General features: G+C 40.7%; 2 protein-coding genes across 7 annotated transcripts; one reads left to right on the top strand and one right to left on the bottom strand.

Annotated features, from left to right (window-relative positions):
* The first annotated feature begins 743 nt into the window (after positions 1 to 743).
* rbbp8 (retinoblastoma binding protein 8) lies at positions 744 to 7,260 on the top strand. Of its 6 annotated transcripts, none has more exons than XM_028004972.1 (19): positions 752 to 920; positions 1,076 to 1,296; positions 1,614 to 1,656; positions 1,724 to 1,819; positions 2,255 to 2,346; positions 3,105 to 3,177; positions 3,452 to 3,648; positions 3,731 to 3,823; positions 4,026 to 4,099; positions 4,707 to 4,774; positions 4,861 to 5,113; positions 5,248 to 5,392; positions 5,866 to 5,939; positions 6,053 to 6,167; positions 6,263 to 6,400; positions 6,485 to 6,527; positions 6,604 to 6,691; positions 6,762 to 6,903; positions 6,985 to 7,260. In XM_028004972.1, exons 2-19 carry the CDS (start codon positions 1,194 to 1,196, stop codon positions 7,080 to 7,082), a joined length of 1,935 nt encoding a protein of 644 aa, XP_027860773.1. In that variant the 5' UTR covers positions 752 to 920; positions 1,076 to 1,193; the 3' UTR covers positions 7,083 to 7,260. The 6 variants fall into 6 exon arrangements, with proteins under 6 accessions (XP_027860775.1, XP_027860774.1, XP_027860773.1 ...); XM_028004971.1 differs by having other exon boundaries at positions 752 to 999; XM_028004974.1 differs by having other exon boundaries at positions 744 to 1,296; positions 6,491 to 6,527.
* On the bottom strand, positions 7,188 to 12,166 carry slc35d4 (solute carrier family 35 member D4). Its single transcript, XM_028004976.1, has 15 exons — positions 11,951 to 12,166; positions 11,281 to 11,327; positions 11,122 to 11,199; positions 10,915 to 10,996; positions 10,715 to 10,792; positions 9,615 to 9,640; positions 9,191 to 9,242; positions 9,059 to 9,107; positions 8,931 to 8,973; positions 8,242 to 8,277; positions 7,974 to 8,008; positions 7,806 to 7,875; positions 7,571 to 7,664; positions 7,424 to 7,488; positions 7,188 to 7,341 (listed from the first exon to the last, which is right to left on the bottom strand). Exons 1-15 carry the CDS (start codon positions 12,020 to 12,022, stop codon positions 7,278 to 7,280), a joined length of 891 nt encoding a protein of 296 aa, XP_027860777.1. The 5' UTR covers positions 12,023 to 12,166; the 3' UTR covers positions 7,188 to 7,277.
* Positions 12,167 to 14,844: the final 2,678 nt, after the last annotated feature.

Here is a 14,844-nt window from a genome sequence, read left to right as displayed (position 1 = left end):
CCACCAGTATCACTCGTTTCAGACATGCTTTTTCTATGTTGCCTCGGTCACCTCAGTTAAATAATCTGTTTTGTAAATGTTATTTTTGTGATTTTGGTTCATGTTTTGTACTCTAAAAATAAAAACCAACTATAAGGGAAAACCTCTGTTTCTTCTTCTTCAAATCAAAACACTTTCCACAGAATAAATAATGACTTTATACACACATTACTCATTTTCAGGTATAAGTAGTTCCCTTGATTATTACTGGCACCACTAGCAAAGATGTGCATAAAAGGTGATTTATGTTGTTAGCCTCCCTTACCATTCTGCTCACTATTTGTGGAGTCAAAATAGATTACAGCAACACCTTAAAACTTAATGTATTATTATTATTTATTTACTGCCACACATTTAGGCCTTAATTGCATGGCATTTTCTTTGGTCTTACTTGTTTTTGAAGAATTGCTAAGGAAAAATTGCCTCTTTGGCAATTCATACTTTGATTAAAGACCAACTTTTCTTGAAAATTATTAAATTGTCTGCTTTATTTTTCAATAAGAAGCTTTTATTTAATGAATGAGCCTACATAAACATGTTTTCCTCGTTGAAAGTAGCACCTGCCTCAAAATACACAATATGCAATTATTGCTAGTAATTTTCTTTTGGATTCTTGTTTTAAAATCTAATCTTTTTTGTAAATATGTTTCTAATTAGCGTATTATGTTCTTCTACTTCCGAATTAACTATATGTTCTCGTAGCTTATAAAATCCTGAGAAAATATATTGAAGTCTTTCGTTGCAATGTGACAAAATATTTCGGCAAGTCACCTTAGGAGAGGGAAAGAATTTGCCTTCAGCAGCAGGGGGCGCCAGAGCCACAGGAGCTCAGCGACCAGAAGAAGACTTCCCATGATGCAACTCGGCGCGCTGACTTCAAGGTAGAGAGAGACATGTTTGCTTTCAGTCCAGCGTAGATATTTGTCACTTTACTGTAGTGGTGTTTAAAACCTGTTGGTCGTAAGTACAGTTCGTGTCATTCCTTCGAGCTAAATGAACCGCAACGAATTAGTCTAACTTTATTTTCTCTTTGTAGTATTTTTAGTAGCTGAAGCTGTCTTGGAAAGTTCGCAGCTGCATTTATTGAATAGTCGGAGTCGAGCCTACATTTAAATAAATAAATAAAAAATAGCCTGTTGACGGGTCAAAGGAGGATGAGCAGTCCAGGAGACCGCAGCGGCTGCTCCGTCAGTCCCGCTGACCTCTTTGAAGACGTTTGGAGGCAGCTAAAAGTGTGCCACCAGAACACAGTACAGGGTAACACACCCAGTCGAGATTAAATAAAAGTAATTTAAACTATGTTTTAGAGCAGGGGTCTCAATCTCCAGGCCTCGAGGGCCGCAGTCCTGCAGTTTTTAGATGTGCCACATGTACAAAACGCTGGAATGAAATGTCTTAATTACCTCCTCCTTGTGTAGATCAGTTCTCTAGAGCCTTAATGATCTAATTATTCTGTTCAGGTGGTGCAGCAGAGGCACAACTAAAAGTTGCAGGACTGCGGCCCTCGAGGACTGCAGTTTGAGACCCCTGTATAAATTTAGACACTGACGTTCAGCATTTTTTTCGTCCTCTAGAGTATCAGTCGAAAGTGAGCAAGCTGAGAAATGACCGCTGTCTGTGAGTATGTTGCACCATTGGCTAACTGCGCTCTTCACCAGCTGAGATGAACTTTGTTTCGTCGCAGAGACGCTCAGAAGCTGGAGGCGTTTTATAATCGCAACCAGCAGCTCAAGGAACAAAACAAAAGCCTCCAGGATTCCATCAGCCTGCTGGAAGACAGGTAGCCTCCTCAAAGGCTCACACACTGCCCAGAGAACTTTTAGGGTCAACAGCCTGGTGGATCTGGTTGCATTGCAGTGCTACGGCTGACAAGGGAGCAACGTTAGGATAGTTTTAAAAATAAAATAAAAGCATGCTTTGCAGGTTCAAGTTACATTTATTTCCAATGCACATTTAGAAGCTAAAAGCTCAAATAGCTCCCAAATAAGATGAGACTGAAGCAATTCAGAGAGGAGCGAGACTACTAAGGCATTTATAAACAAATTGGAAGATTTCTAATGTAAATCTCAGTGCATTGAGCGCCGGTGGGGAGACTATCCCTCCATAATTATTGCATCCGTCTTAGCGGACAGCTGACGGGTTATATCACATTTTAAGTGTCACAATTTTGCTGTACAACATCTAGCAAACTAAGAAGAACATTTCCTGTTTCCAGGCTCCGTGTCGCAGAGTGTGATCGATGTGCCGTCTTGGAGGAGAAGCTGAAAAGCATTCAGGATCAGAATCTGGATGTCATCACTAAACTAAGTAAGCTTTTTTTTCCCTTCTATACTAAGAGGCACTTTCAACCTTTTTTTAAGCTTAAATAAACTTAAACTTTAATGTTTACATGTTGCCATAACAGCTCTGTAAACCAACCCACAGTTATAAACTCGGCAGGTTCATCATGTAAAATAGGTGGAGCTAAAACAAGAGCACCAATCACAATAAAGAGGCAGAAAGAAAGATGGCAGGTACACAAATCAATAAGGTTGTCAATGTTTTAGTCTAAAGTATTAGAGCTGCAGTAACCCTAACCCTAAAAATATTTAGTTTTACACATCTTGAAACCTGTCACCATGTTGTGACAGAATGGTATGAGATGGATAATCTGTGAAAAAGATTTAGCTAGTCTACCTTTACTCGGTGCAACCAGTCAGAGCCAGGAGGCGGGTCTTTGCGCTGTCAATCACTCGTCAGTGTGGCTGGTCATCCCCACATGCTATCTGATGAATTTAAAACCATTCTGTTTTAAATTCATTTAGACTAATTGATGTACAATGAGAGAAACCATTCAATCACACAGCCAAAGGTGTTTTAAAAGGTTTATTTAAAAAAAAAAAAAGCTCGTACAAGTATTAAGAGGTTTAGTTGTTGATTAATCTATTGTTTAGTCTACCTACCAAAGCCTGAAGAACCATGTGTATTTTGAACCTTTGTCAATCTGAGCATCACTGGGCATAATGATCTTACATTCTGGGATGTATTTAAGAGTTGTTGTTTTTTTTATATATACCTTGTTCCAGAAAATGAGAACAAAAACCTGGAAGATGAAAACAGAAATCTTCAAGCTGAACTGCAGAAGATGAAGGTGCATCAGTAAGTCTGCTAGCTTAAATAAATGCAGCATGAAATGTAGTTTTCTTTCAAACTAAACATCTGTTTAATTAACGATCTTATTAGCTGTGTCCTCTAAAGTCAAGCCATTTATTGTTATAGTTTCAATCTGGTGTTGAAAAGACAAAAATAAATATCTTTATTTGGAAACTGAACCCAGGTCTTCACTAGCTGCTCTCTGATACTTTTAGCAACTTTTTCAGGTTCTGGTGTCAGACAGGAAGGTAGAGGAAAGTTTCACTTCCCCTTTCATCAGCAGATGTTGTTTTTGCATCAGTGCGGACCTCGAGGAGACGTCGGAGCAGGACGAGGGCGTCATCCCGGACTCGCCGATCCTGACCAGCTCGCTGCCTGCGGCGAACAAACTGAGGAAACGTAAACACCCCGACGAGAGCAGACGTGTCCGTTATGCAGAGACGCCGCTGCCGCAGAAGAATAACTCCCTCTTTAATGGTCGGTCCCATCGTGAGGCACCAACAAACGGCTTTCATAGCGATAAAATATGCCTCAATCTGTCTTTTTATTCTGATTAAAGAGTTGAAGAAAGCGGCTGATGGAGGTGCAAAGAATTCTGGGAGAGAAGTGCTTGTGCCAAACACTTGTGAACTGGACACATCCCAGAGCTCAAGTATAACCACATCTACTGGTTTTTACAGTTTAAAGACACCAGAAAGAGGGAAAATATACATAAAGAAATCGCATATTGACGTATTTACCAAGTATAAGACTCGTACTATTGTTTGTAGAATTTCAGATTAAGATTCTATAAAGTTTGAAGTTTGGTGGGGGTTTATCCTGTGGATTTTATTTTTAAATTTCCATTATTTCAGATGACATGAAAGAAGAAACGGAGGAGGTAGTTGGAGAAACATGTGCTTTAGAGGTGCTTGACTGTCGTCATTTTGTAAGTACAGCTCTGTTTGATTAAGTCACACATACAGCGCTCAACCTATAAATATATGTAACAAAAATATATAAATATTTTATTGCACTACTGATGGATCTAGTGAAATATTTCTACATTATGGAGCAAATTGCTTTAAAAAAGCAAGTCAGAAGTGCTACATTTATTTCAGCTCCTAACAATTTCTACAAAATAAGTCATCAACATGTTTTTTAAATTTATACTTATAGGCTGATTAGAGAGTCCATCACTTTCCATTAATTGGAGCCTCTCTTTAGAATGGAAAAGATAAAATGAAAATACTCTGTTCCTAAATCGGCAGTCAGGGCAATAATTGCAAGTTTGAAACACTTGAACTACGACAAGCAAGTCTGGGCAAAGAACCACCACCAACAGTAAGCTGAATGCTGAGGGAAGTAAAACATCTCCCTGTCCTACCATCACAAATGCCAACTGGAACTGTGTGCTTTTGGTCAGTGTATGTTGAAAGGCCCCTGATACCAATTAATAAGCATGGTGAAGGCTCTATGATGCTGTCTGCCTGTTTTTCATCCCAGCCAACTTGACAGGTTTCTGTTCTTCTTTCATTTTAAATCTGTTGCCTTAGAAAGCCAAGTTGACTCCACGTCATCAAGACGGCACACGAAATATCAGGAAGCGCAACTCTCGTTTAAGGCAAGCACAACGACCTTTGATTATGTTAGATCCTTCTGTTTTATCAGCAGGAAGTTCTAATAATCTTTTATTTCCCACACTTCAAGCCCTTTCTCTTCAGCAGCACAGATCCGCAAACCGGACTCGACCACAGAGAAATCGCCGTCTCTTCTTCCGAGTACTAAACGCTTTTCAGAGGAAGGTTCCTTTTGCTGGGCCAAACAGAAGGACAGTGGCACCGAGCAGCAGGGAGAAGGCAGAGCGGGGAGTAAAGAGAAGGTGGATAATCAGAAGGGAGCTAAACCCTTACAACTTGAAACCACTAGCCAGGCCGCCACGCTTGGCTTCAAACAGGAACAGGTATGAATGCAGGACAACGAGGTATCAATGCCTTTTTTAAATGATGTTTTAACTCAATTTCCAAGACCTTCCAGAGTCTGAGAATGACGTTTGTCAGAAATACAGTTTCAGAAAAATCGCTTAATGTTGCACAGGGTCCAAACCAAACGCTGAACATCTCTTATGCGAGTCCCACTTTCAAGAGGCCACTGAGTAAAGCTGGAGACAAACCAGATGGAAGTAGAAGAGCGCCTCCGCAGGATCGGAGTGCGTCACAGAAACGCCTTCAATCTAACAACGGTCAGTCATTTACAGCATAAACTGATTATTTTAGTTACCAATTAATCAATTATTCTGATGATTAATCGGTTATAAAATGGTAACACTTATAGTAATTGTTAATCCAATAAATTGTTGATTATTCTTTGGATTAATCAGCAAATAAATGGGTAGCAAAATGTGGTTGATAGATTTTTAAAATTTATTTTCATTATGCATAATTTGAACCAGGACAAGTTAAAACTAAGCCTCGTGAGGACTTTTGTGTAGAACATATTTACAAAGTTTTTGTTTGTTTATCTTGGATTCAGAATTGATGTATGTTTTGCACACTTTTCACTTAATTACGTCTCTGGATGTATTGTTCCTTCAGAAAATGGCCTTTTTGGGGGGCATAAAACAATCGATTTACTAAATTAGTTGGCGTTTGTTTCAATAATCGATTCATCACGATTAATCGTTTCAGCCGTGTGCTGACTGTGGTGTTTTTCCAGCCGGCAGGAAGGAAATGGTGGAGTCCACGTGGAGCGTCGACCCCGCGCTCGCCTTGTCCGTGTTTGAGAGCGAGGTACGGCATGGGCAGCTTTGGTGTTTCTATCATCTTCACTCACAGTGCCTGGAAAAAAAATGTTCATAATTCTGAAGTGTTTTTAAAAATTACTTTCTTTGCTGCGTTTTTAGGAAGTGGAAGAGCAGCGGCCCGGAGAGCTGGCAGACACCGACTGCACCTGGGTCAGCCACAGCATGCTGCAGCGTCGAGCAGAGGACGGTCAGGACGGGGAATGCGTCAAGTCTGGTATAGACGAGTTTTTTTTTTTAATGAGCGGGCGGAGGAATTAGGTGGTTGATTCCCATAAATAATAAAAAATCGGCCACGTTTAATTTTCCAAGGACTCGGCGAAAAGGCCACCGACAGTTTGGATATGATGTTTGATGCAACAACTTTCGGGGAGTACAAGTCGTACACCTGCTCCAGCTTGGATCAGAGTCGGCATTGTGATGATGATGCCGAGGAAGTTGAGATTAACGGTACGCATCTAGATTGACACAATCAATCAATCAATCACCAGGCACCTATTTTGAGTTTAATTTTTGATTTTCCCATCAAACTAGATCAAGATCTTCCTGAAACTCCTGCGTGCCACAACAGAACCCGGTAAGAAAGTTCCCAATCAACGCTTTTAGATTTTTAGAGGGTTGCGTGGGTTCCAACGCATTCCTGTATGCTACAGGCAGCCGACGTTTGCACACGTGGCCGTCGTTCGCAAGAAAGACGAGAGGAGCAAACTGAAGGGCACCACATGCAAGGAATGTGAAGTGGTGCGTATTCTGAGTTGGAGCCTGTCCTGAAACGTCGGGTTTTGTTGAAATAATTCCCCGTTCCTTGCAGTACTACGCTCATCTGCCCGAGGAGGAAAAACAGAAGAAGTTATCCACTTGCTCCAGACATCGATACCGCTACATTCCACCCTGCACCCCTGAAAACTTCTGGGAAGTCGGATTCCCGACAACACAGACCTGCATCGAAAGAGGTAACCGACTTTAAGCCGCAAAGACAGGATGACTGCAACCTTTCAATGCCTTGAGCTGAAAGCTTTCTGTGTCTTGCTCAGGTTACATCAGGGAGGAGAAGAACCCTCAGGCTCGTTCACGAAGGCGACAGCCGTTTAATGTTTTGTTCACCCCAAAGAAAAGCCAGGAGCAGAGCTAAAACCGTTCACCACTCCAGATGTTGCCTGAGCTGGACGTTCCAGCTTTATATGCGACTGTAAAAACTTTGTGCTTCCTGTAGAACTGTAAGATAAAACACATGTGCTACATGTATAGTTTTATTCAGATAATCAGAAAACAAGACATTTAGAAAAAGAAATAAAAAATCTCTTGAAGAAGTGCAGGTTTTTTGTCTTTATGGTGGAGATTCTCTGTCCGAATACAGCAACAGTGCCTCTCCAACATGGCTGCCAATCACACTGTAAAAAAAATAATAAAATGTCAATGCTTTTATGTAATTTCACAAGGCATATTCTCTAGAAATCAGAGTGAAATTCTTACCAAAGTAGAGACGCAGAGTTAAAGTCCATGTTGAAAACCAAAGGAGAGAGGAGCATGGCTGTGACCTGGGAGGAAACGGTACCAAATAAATGACCTCCTATTAATTTGAAAGCAGCTGCTGACTGTCGGACATTTTGTGACGTTTACCTTGGACAGAAAAACCCAAGCCCTGAAGTGCTCGAGGGACGGCCCACGTTTTAATCTGACCGTGGCCAACAGCAACAAAAACCCCAACAACGCACTGCAGAGGCAGAAACACAGAGTTAAATTAAAACAGGGCTGATTCGTTTATATACGTGTTTTTTTGTGTTTTTTTTTAAATAACACAGTTTCACATTTATCTAACATTAAGTCAAAATTATACGCCGCTATCTGCACTCACCTGGCGCAGCAGCCGCAGTGAAACGTGTGGGACTGGAGGGAGGGGAACTCCAAGGCACCGGTAACGTCACCTGCAGGGAGACGAAGTCGTCCGATGTAAATACACACACGCCAAGCTTGGTGAATTCATGCCGAAAGGTGTGCTAAATCGCCACTTGGTCGGTCATACCTGTTGGGTGAGCAGCAAGACCCAGCAGCAGCACGCTAGTTCAAACACAAGGACAGCTGTTGAATATTTGTATGAAAGACAAACGACCCTAATAGAGCTGATTAAAGCGTCCCTTGAAGACTCTGAGATGTCCCGTTGATTAGACGTCTTCTGCTACTTACAGCCCTGCTTTGTGATTTTTTTGTACGTTTTAAATGTCTCGATATAATTGTACAAAATCGACAAAAAAATTCCCATGAACTCTGATTTAATACGACTGTATTCTTACCTGAACAAGTAGTTGATGCATTGCTGTTCAATGTCACTAAAATAGAAAAAAACAAAGTGTTTTTTTTTTGTTTGTTTTGTTTCAACTGAGGTGAGTCGTTTAAATAAAAGTTAAATATGTAGTTACTGTTTCACTTTGGCATTTATTTCTTTGAGGATACCACAAAGCTGAGCTTTTTCTGTTGCATCTCCTGATGTTTTGTAATCAGTAATATTCTGGAAACAAACCCAGATTTGAGCTCCTGATTATAAAATGAAGTTTGCATTTGAGGAGCAGGGCTGTGTAGGGAGCCTGAAAAGCATTACATTATCAGGTGTGCAATCTTTGAGTACTAAGAGAAAAAAAAAAAAGAGGGATCTGGCTGAACCATCAAATCTTGGAAATACATGGTCCTGACTAAACGTATTTGCCCTCTTAGATTTCTGTTAAAATATTTCAGCTCAAGCAAGAAAAATGGGAAAATACAACCACATTTAATATTATACTTGCAGAAAAAAAAATCCATCAAAACCATCTATAAACTTTGTGAAAATGACTTTGCTAGCTAGCGAGAAGGCTACAAACCTGTGGGGAGAACCACTTTTTCCACATAGAACCAAATTGATTTGGGTAGCCTTTTTTTTTTTTTTACTCAGATTATCTTAGTCTGACATTAAAATGCATCTGACAACTACATGTGTTCTACTAACCTCAGATTAGTGGACTTGTGAACTTGAAACACTCTGTACGCGCCTGGAAACGACAGATCGGTCATGGAGAGGACGCTTCGGACTTTAAACCGACCACGTCGGGATCGGCTGCGTACCACCGTACTTACCGACGCAGAAGAGATGGCACAGAGCCCAGACGTAGCCGCTGTGGTCAAACTGTGAAGAAAGCATACGCAGAGTAACGAGACATGTGGCGGTGGCGGCGTCGCACCCTCCAGTTCGTTGTGGAGAACGGTTACCTGAGGGTCACACAGGGGCAGGTTGACGGCTGACAGCAGCAGGAGGCAAACGCTGCAGCAGGGAGATGGATAATATAGGTGTAGAAATGTATGACTTTAAATACATGTTTTAAAAAAATACATAATTATGAAAATGTGGTGTGCATTCACACTTCTTCCAAAATCCTTAGATTTTGATAAAACTAAATGATGTGTCACACCTAAGATGTCGGAATATCTCAGTATTGCAAATACATGTAAAGTACTATAAGTGTTATAAACACACAATGGGTGTCCAATTTGTTCCACGTGATTTGATGTTATTTTTCACCCGACGCTGCGCTTTACCCACATCGAAGGCCTGATGAGGAGTAGATTTTTTTTCTTTAAGTGGTAAAATTCTGTAGATTTTCTACCATCATAGAGGCTGAACAGAAACGCTCACCTGATTATTTTAAGCCGCTGTGTCTTCTGCAGGAGAAGAGAGAACACAAAACTCATGTTACTGAGCAAGAATCCAACTTTGACAGTCTAAATCTTTTGTATTCATAATGAGTTCTCGGATTGAAAAATCGCGCAGACAGTGTTCCAGATGTTGGTTCCTGAATGACTGTCAGCTGTTTGACTCTAGATCTCAATCTAAATCCAAATCTATGTTTTGCACAGTGCTGTCACAGTGCAACCACATATTCACTTCATTGAAGTTTTATAAGACAGACCCAGGGCTGGATTTAGGACGAGAAGGGCCTCTGGGCCACAGCTGGCTTTGGTGACCAATAATAATAAAAAAAAAATTAAAAATGTCACGAAAAACTACGATACATTTGTACTGATCAGCAGGTTTCAAAGAGGAGCAATGAGGAGAACTGTTACCTGTTATTGTTACACTTAATAAAAAATTTAACAATATTAATGTCATGAGTTTTATATAAATTACAATGTTTCAAAAATATGCTTTTATTACAAAACATAACTATTTGTGGGCCTTGACTACTGCCTCTGTAAGGTCTTTCTAAAGTCAGGCCCTAATAGACCAACGTATAATAATTGAGTGGAAGTAAAACCATACATGGTTTTCAGAACTTTTTACAAATACAAATAGTCTTTAATCAGGTACCCCTAAAAAAATGTAATGCAGCGTATAGGAGTCTCCGTATCCAGCTGTGTGTCTAATCTCGGTATTAATCCAGCTGTTCGGTGACGCTAGTGTAAGGGAATATGTTGACTGACTGTATGTAACGTGACAAAATGTAAAGAGGGGCACTAATGCCAAAAGTTGCATCATTTTTCAGATTTCTAAAGATCACACGGGAACGCATACGGTGATAAAACACTCCGTTTTTTCTATAAAAAACCCCGTGTCCTCCGTGAGAGGCTTCTTCAAACTCGCCTTAATGCAGACCGCTGCAGGAGAGCCCTTCATGCCCACAACCAACTACCTTGAATTGAACTGATGCCGTTTCATTCTCTTGTTCCAACAGTAACAGAACTCAGCTGCCCAGACACGACTAAATAACGCAAACGGCAGGCGGTGAATGCACTTACCTCTCTGTGAACGGCGCGGGCGATTATGTAACTGACTACATGGGAGGAATTCTGAAGAGTGAAGAAGAAGGGAATGTCCTGTGCAGGAAGTGAGACGGGGGGGGGGGAAACAGTGAGAAACCACAGTTTCTCACTGTGGTTATTAACCACAGTATTAAAAAAAATAAATAAATAATTTTTGTAGTTACTCCGTCACTCACTATTCGTGATAAGGCCCTAGAGCCTGCGTAAATATTTCCCACAAAAAGGAATGAGCCCGGAAGCCAGGAGAGAGCAGCGGATCTGTAGCGGACACCCACACACACACACGCACACGCACACACACACACACACACACACACACACACACAAGATATGTCTGGAAAGCTGGTAAAGCATAAACAGCAAGAGGAGTAGCAGAGGAGTACCTGGGGATGCGGCTCATCTCCACCCAGCCCAGCTTTCCAGAGAGCAGAAGCAGGGCGGCTCCAATAAATGTCTGCCATCTTGGAGAAACAATCTCTTTGTCACTTTATGCGTGAAGAAGTAGTGTTGGTTTGCTTGTTTGCTTGTTTTGACCCACTCACCCTTGAAATAAAGTTGGATAGGTGAATTTCAACACGGACAGGACAAACTGCAACATAAAACGGTTGGGTTATATTCCAGTAGATGTGAAATAGAATAGTGTGGTGCCATCATTCATTATTAGGGTTGAGAATTATTTTTAATGAAACTAGTCCACCCTGGTCTTGGGTGTCTTAGCATGTTTTCTTCAGAAATAGCCTCCATTTTGTTTTTGGCTCCATCCACTTTCACTCTCCCTGCTGAAGAAAAGGCATCCCCCAAAGCATGATGCTGCCACTTCCATCATCCTTGTTTCAACATTGAGGATGATGTTAATTCTCATTTGTTCACTAATGTTCTCTGAGGCCTTCACAAAAAAAAAAAAAAAAAGCGGGATTTATGCTGGGATTAAATTACAATCGCAAATTAACTGTTTTATGGACTTCTGAAGACACTTGGTAGCACTCGATTTTACTGAGAGGTATCAGGAAAAAGGGGGTGCATGGTCATTTATGTTGTCACATGGTTACGTAACGACATACATGTCTATGTTTGCTTTGGGGCTTTTAAATAGAGTTTTGTTGTAGCTGCCTTTAATACAATAATACCCTGGCTGCGTTTTGAATCACACCGGATGACTACTTTACCAACAAACCAGGCATTTATAGACTCCCGTATCCTTTGAGCGCTTACCTTATTCGTGAAATATGACACCGTGAAAACGAAGCTGAACGCGAGGCCAGACACGTGGCCTCTCCAGTGCATGATGTTCCGCAGACACGCTGCAGAAGATACATTGTGTCTACACAAAATCCTGCATTTGATACAATGTACGGCGCCTTCCCAAACGGAACTGTTTCTCAAGCTCGAAAACTTCCCTCACTGACGACGCGTCAAGACGCAAAACAACAAAGATCGTCTACAAATGAAGCGATGACTCGCTCGCGGGGCGCCCGCCTGCACCGTCGACATTAAATGAATTATTATTATTATTATTGTTGTTGTTATTATTATTATTACTACTATTATTATTATTATTAGTAGTAGTATGTTAATACTATGGATATAAAAGTACAACTAACCTCTATTACCATCCAGTCAAAATATGAGATTTGACATGTTTGATTATTATCGTGTGTGTATTTATTTATTTATTTACTTACTTACTTACTATGTCTGTTCAACAATAATTGCAAATACACACAGAATATCGCATCCCACTCAACCCACTAAAACCTTTTTATTCCTATCACTATGTCGTACTGCAGTGTTTCCCATTGCTGTTCTCGGGGCGCACTACCCTGCATGTTTTAGATGTTTTCCCTGCTTTAATACAACCGATTCGGATGACTGCAGCGAAAAGCCTGTTAGCCAAACGTCAACTGAATGCAAGATTGTTAAAGCAGGGAAACATCTAAGACGTGCTGGGCAGCATGCCTTGAGGGCCATGGTTGGGAAACACTGGTGCAATGCACTGTTTTGTTTTAACTTCCTGTTTTTTTGTTTGTTTTGTTTTTGTTTAACTCTTTCAGCCAGTGAATGGTCAACAGCAAAACATAAGAATGACCGTGAAAAAAATATATAATTGAAACAATTTGACCAAACAACCGGATAAAATGTTTATTCCATAAACAGTGAAAATCATTTGGTTCTAGCTAGACTTCCTTTTTGACAGGGATACCGCAGCATTGTAATATTTCTTGCTGTCCACTCAAAAAAAAAAAAAAAAAAAAAAAAAATCAGAGTGAGGACTCTTCACTATCGATATCGTGCATCTCATTTGGCTGACAGTGGGTCACGTGGTTTCAAGCAAGTTTCCGTGTTGACACATATCTTTGTTGCGGAGCGGTCGGTGTTGAGTTTCCGAGGAGGATGCGGCGCCGTCATGGCCTTTTTCAAGACGCAAGAGCGAACCAAAGAAAGGTGAGTGTCGCTCTGCCGCTGGTCACCACCTTATTGTTTCTGCACCTTATTGTTTTTTCAGTAGCCTGCTTTTCAGTCGCAGCTGCGTATTTTATACAGCGGGGGTGTTTGCTTTCACTGCGGCAGAATGCCATTTATTTGCCGTGTGGGGCCACTCAGCTAATGAGAGCTCCTCTCACAGCTTCTCTTTACTGAAGTCATGAAGCTGCTGCCCGAGCCGGGGCCAAACAACACACGACAGCTGCTTCATCTCATGCCTGGAAACAATAAGTGCTAAGTGACTTGCACTGTAATCTATATTTATCTCAGCCATCATCTCATACAGGCTCTGCTTGACCTCACCTCTCCGAGTTGAGGTCATCGACGGTGGTTTGACACCGGTGACGGTGCTGTTGGCAGCAAAAAGACGGGTTTTAATGTTTACAATTCTAAACGCTGTGCAATGCAATTTTTTTTTTTGTTGCAGGTAAAATACCTTGAAGCAAACGGAATTCCGTCAGCAACAAGAAAACAAATTGTAAATCTGTTCTTGTTTGTTCAGGAGATGGCAAAACCTCTATTTGTTTCGCGTGTCTATAGGATACCGTCCTCGATATATCGCGAATATATTATAGTGTCAGAGCGCGGATTATTATTATTATTTCAAATGACTGTTTGGAGGATATGGAATTGTAATTTTATCGCGATATTTTTGCGGTACAGTGACGATGGCAAAAATTACGATTAAAATCAATTTTTTTAGGCAGCTGCATGGCAGTGAATGCATGGCTCTCATCAGTTTTGTTTTGTAAGACTATTAAATGGGATTTAGCAAGACATAATTAACTATTCTTATTATGATAATACAATTTTCACAATGAACAATACTATAAAAGGGCTAATATATTTCTGGACTTGCATTTTCCAGTTTTCTCCTAATGTGCAGCCCTAATGCCCATGATGAAACTTAGCAGTAGCAATTTTGAGGCAACGTGGTTTTGTCTTTTGTTTTTTTGTTTTTGTTGTTGTTTTGTTTTACTAATAAAATTCTTTTTTTAGTAATGGTGGAGAAGCTGGTCAGAGTTGATTGGAAGGTAGATGAAGCAAAAATACAAGCCAGTCCTGAAAGATGACCCGTTAGAGGTTGGGTGAATGGAATGGAGGTTCACCTTCCAGCAGAACTATGACAATAAACATCCAGTTAATCTCCAGTTCTGCAACTTTTGGATGTGATTCTTCTTTACCACGCCTGGATCAAACAATAAGGTCATCAAGCTATAAAGTGCTGCAGAGTCACTTCAGCCATTTGACTTAGGTTTGTTGGAGCAGGGATGTATCTAAAGTTTGCAACACTCCAACCTTCAAGGATTTGAGCTTAGCATCTTAGTTTAGATGTGTTAGCCTGGCCTAGTTAAAGTCCAGAACTAAATCCAACTGAAAATCTAGAGCAAGAATTGAAAATTGAGACATGCCGTTTTGTGTGCTTGAGTTAAGACTTTGAACAATTCTGACTCTACCTCGCCTGGTAATCACTTTCACCGGTTTCGTTGCACGACGTACAGTACAGACCAAAAGTTTGGACACACCTTTCTAATTCAATGGGTTTTCTTTATTTTCATGACTATTTATAAGGCAAGAAATCCCACTTATTAACCTGACAGGGCACACCTATGAAGTGAAAACCA

The sequence above is a fragment of the Xiphophorus couchianus genome, chromosome 21 (assembly GCF_001444195.1).
Source record: "Xiphophorus couchianus chromosome 21, X_couchianus-1.0, whole genome shotgun sequence".
NCBI classification, from domain to species: domain Eukaryota; kingdom Metazoa; phylum Chordata; class Actinopteri; order Cyprinodontiformes; family Poeciliidae; genus Xiphophorus; species Xiphophorus couchianus.
The sequence above is the reverse complement of the archived record's forward strand: the minus strand, read 5'-3'. Positions and strand labels throughout refer to the sequence as shown.

Coding starts and splice junctions, on each gene's coding strand:
- rbbp8 (XM_028004972.1), top strand. CDS start 1,194: ATGAGCAGTCCAGGAGACCGCAGCGGCTGCTCCGTCAGTCCCGCTGAC. Junction 1,297..1,613: donor CCACCAGAACACAGTACAGG/GTAACACACCCA, acceptor TTCGTCCTCTAG/AGTATCAGTCGAAAGTGAGC. Junction 1,820..2,254: donor ATCAGCCTGCTGGAAGACAG/GTAGCCTCCTCA, acceptor TCCTGTTTCCAG/GCTCCGTGTCGCAGAGTGTG.
- slc35d4 (XM_028004976.1), bottom strand. CDS start 12,022: ATGCACTGGAGAGGCCACGTGTCTGGCCTCGCGTTCAGCTTCGTTTTC. Junction 10,997..11,121: donor GAGATGAGCCGCATCCCCAG/GTACTCCTCTGC, acceptor TGTCCGCTACAG/ATCCGCTGCTCTCTCCTGGC. Junction 9,108..9,190: donor TGCCCCTGTGTGACCCTCAG/GTAACCGTTCTC, acceptor CTTTCTTCACAG/TTTGACCACAGCGGCTACGT.